The following is a 1,553-nucleotide window of genomic DNA, read 5'->3' as shown; positions in this document are numbered from 1 at the left end:
CCCCCCCCCCCGCCCCACACACACTCATACATTTTTTTTTCACCACAGTGCCTTGCTGTATAAATGTAAACCATCCCAATCTCCTCGTGCGAAATTCAGTTATCGTGAGTTCTCAAAAATGGTACATAATGTGACATTGAAGGAAAAATGAAATCAAATTCGACATGACCACTTAACACAAACGAGAATTATTCTAGATCTCATGACGAGTACACTGTGTATGTACCTGTAATTTGGTATCAGTCCAGAAAAAAATCTGATAAATGATAATATTCTTTCAATCCAGTTAAAATGTTTTCCCACAGTCTAACAAGAACTTAGAAGATTACCAGGATGCGGGGATTCTATCTTTATGTGTGAATTTCGCTATGTAAAAATATCAGGCTTTATATAAATTCGGGATCTGAAAATCTGTTCGCTATGTGCTTTTTTTCGCTACGTGCGTTGTTTGCTATGTACGTATTCGCTATGTAGGCTCCGTGCTGGAATGCACATGCATTTCTGACCCATCTTACCTTCCGACATCTGCTGGGACAGTTTGGCCTTTATGTCTGCCAGGTGGTTGTAGTCAGCCACGTGATAGTTAAAGTTGGACTTGGGGTCACTGGCAATGGACAGCAGTTCTTTACTGTCCACGCCGTAGCCGATGCCCAGGGTGAACAGGTACACGCCTTCCTTCTTGGCCAGTGTGGCGTTGTCCTGTGTCAGCTGTTTGTGCCTGCACGGACGGAAGCATTACGTTGTTTTTTCGTGAAAATGGTGAAATGGTGTTGATTTTGGTCCATCTGTTTTGCTGTTGTTGTTGCTGTTGCTTTTTAAATAAGTTTTTAGCTATGTGTTTGGGATGTGTGTGGGTTTTTTTCTTCCTTATTTGTTTGTTGTTATTTTTTCGGGGGGGGGGTTAATTTGGTTTGTTTGTTTGTTTTTGTTTTTGTTTTTTTTTGTTTTTGTTTTTTGGGGGGTTTGGGGTTTTTTTAATGCTTAACCAAAGATCCTACAGGGCAATGTACAAGGAAGGAAAAGAAAAGGCGGACAGAAAAAAAAGAGATGGGACGACAACATTAAGGAATGAACGGGTTTAAAGTTGGGTGATGTCCTTCTAAAGGCTGGAAATATAGTAGGATGGAGAAAAGTGGTTGCCCGATTATCCTTGGTGTCCCGACAGTCATCTAGTATCTAGACTAAGGGAGAAGAAGACCTTGTTTTAAAAACAGTGATAGTCTTCAGAGATAGTACTGGTTATAATATAGACTGTTTGAGAGTTTGAGTTTGAGTAAAGAGAAGCACGTCGACATAATAATGGTCATATAGTGCAGGGAAGAAACAAAACAGATAGAAGAATAGAACAGCTATAAAGAAAAGAAGTAGGACCTACCACTGACGCCCTCCAACTACCCGCTCACATTGGCTTAAATAATGAAAGAAATGCTGAATATAAAAATCATTCAAACTATTGAATTTCATGAATTATTATGGAATCATAACGTTGGAGGTGATAGCAGTCGTCTAACACACTGCAACGCTGTAATACATGTAAAACATATATATATATA

The 1,553-nt window shown here is 39.4% G+C and overlaps 1 protein-coding gene across 1 annotated transcript in view; it reads right to left on the bottom strand.

Annotated features, from left to right (window-relative positions):
* Positions 1-1,553, bottom strand: part of LOC101845708 (cartilage matrix protein) — a gene marked incomplete in the record, with an annotated part of 23,203 nt that overhangs the window by 4,598 nt on the left and 17,052 nt on the right. Inside the window, 1 exon segment of the mRNA XM_005103080.3 lies at positions 516-718. Within this exon segment, the coding sequence (XP_005103137.2) occupies positions 516-718 (203 nt within the window).

Source organism: Aplysia californica, unplaced genomic scaffold, assembly GCF_000002075.1.
Source record: "Aplysia californica isolate F4 #8 unplaced genomic scaffold, AplCal3.0 scaffold00358, whole genome shotgun sequence".
Classification (NCBI taxonomy): Eukaryota; Metazoa; Mollusca; class Gastropoda; order Aplysiida; family Aplysiidae; genus Aplysia; species Aplysia californica.
Note: the sequence above shows the minus strand (reverse complement) of the source record. Positions and strands in the feature narration are given on the sequence as shown.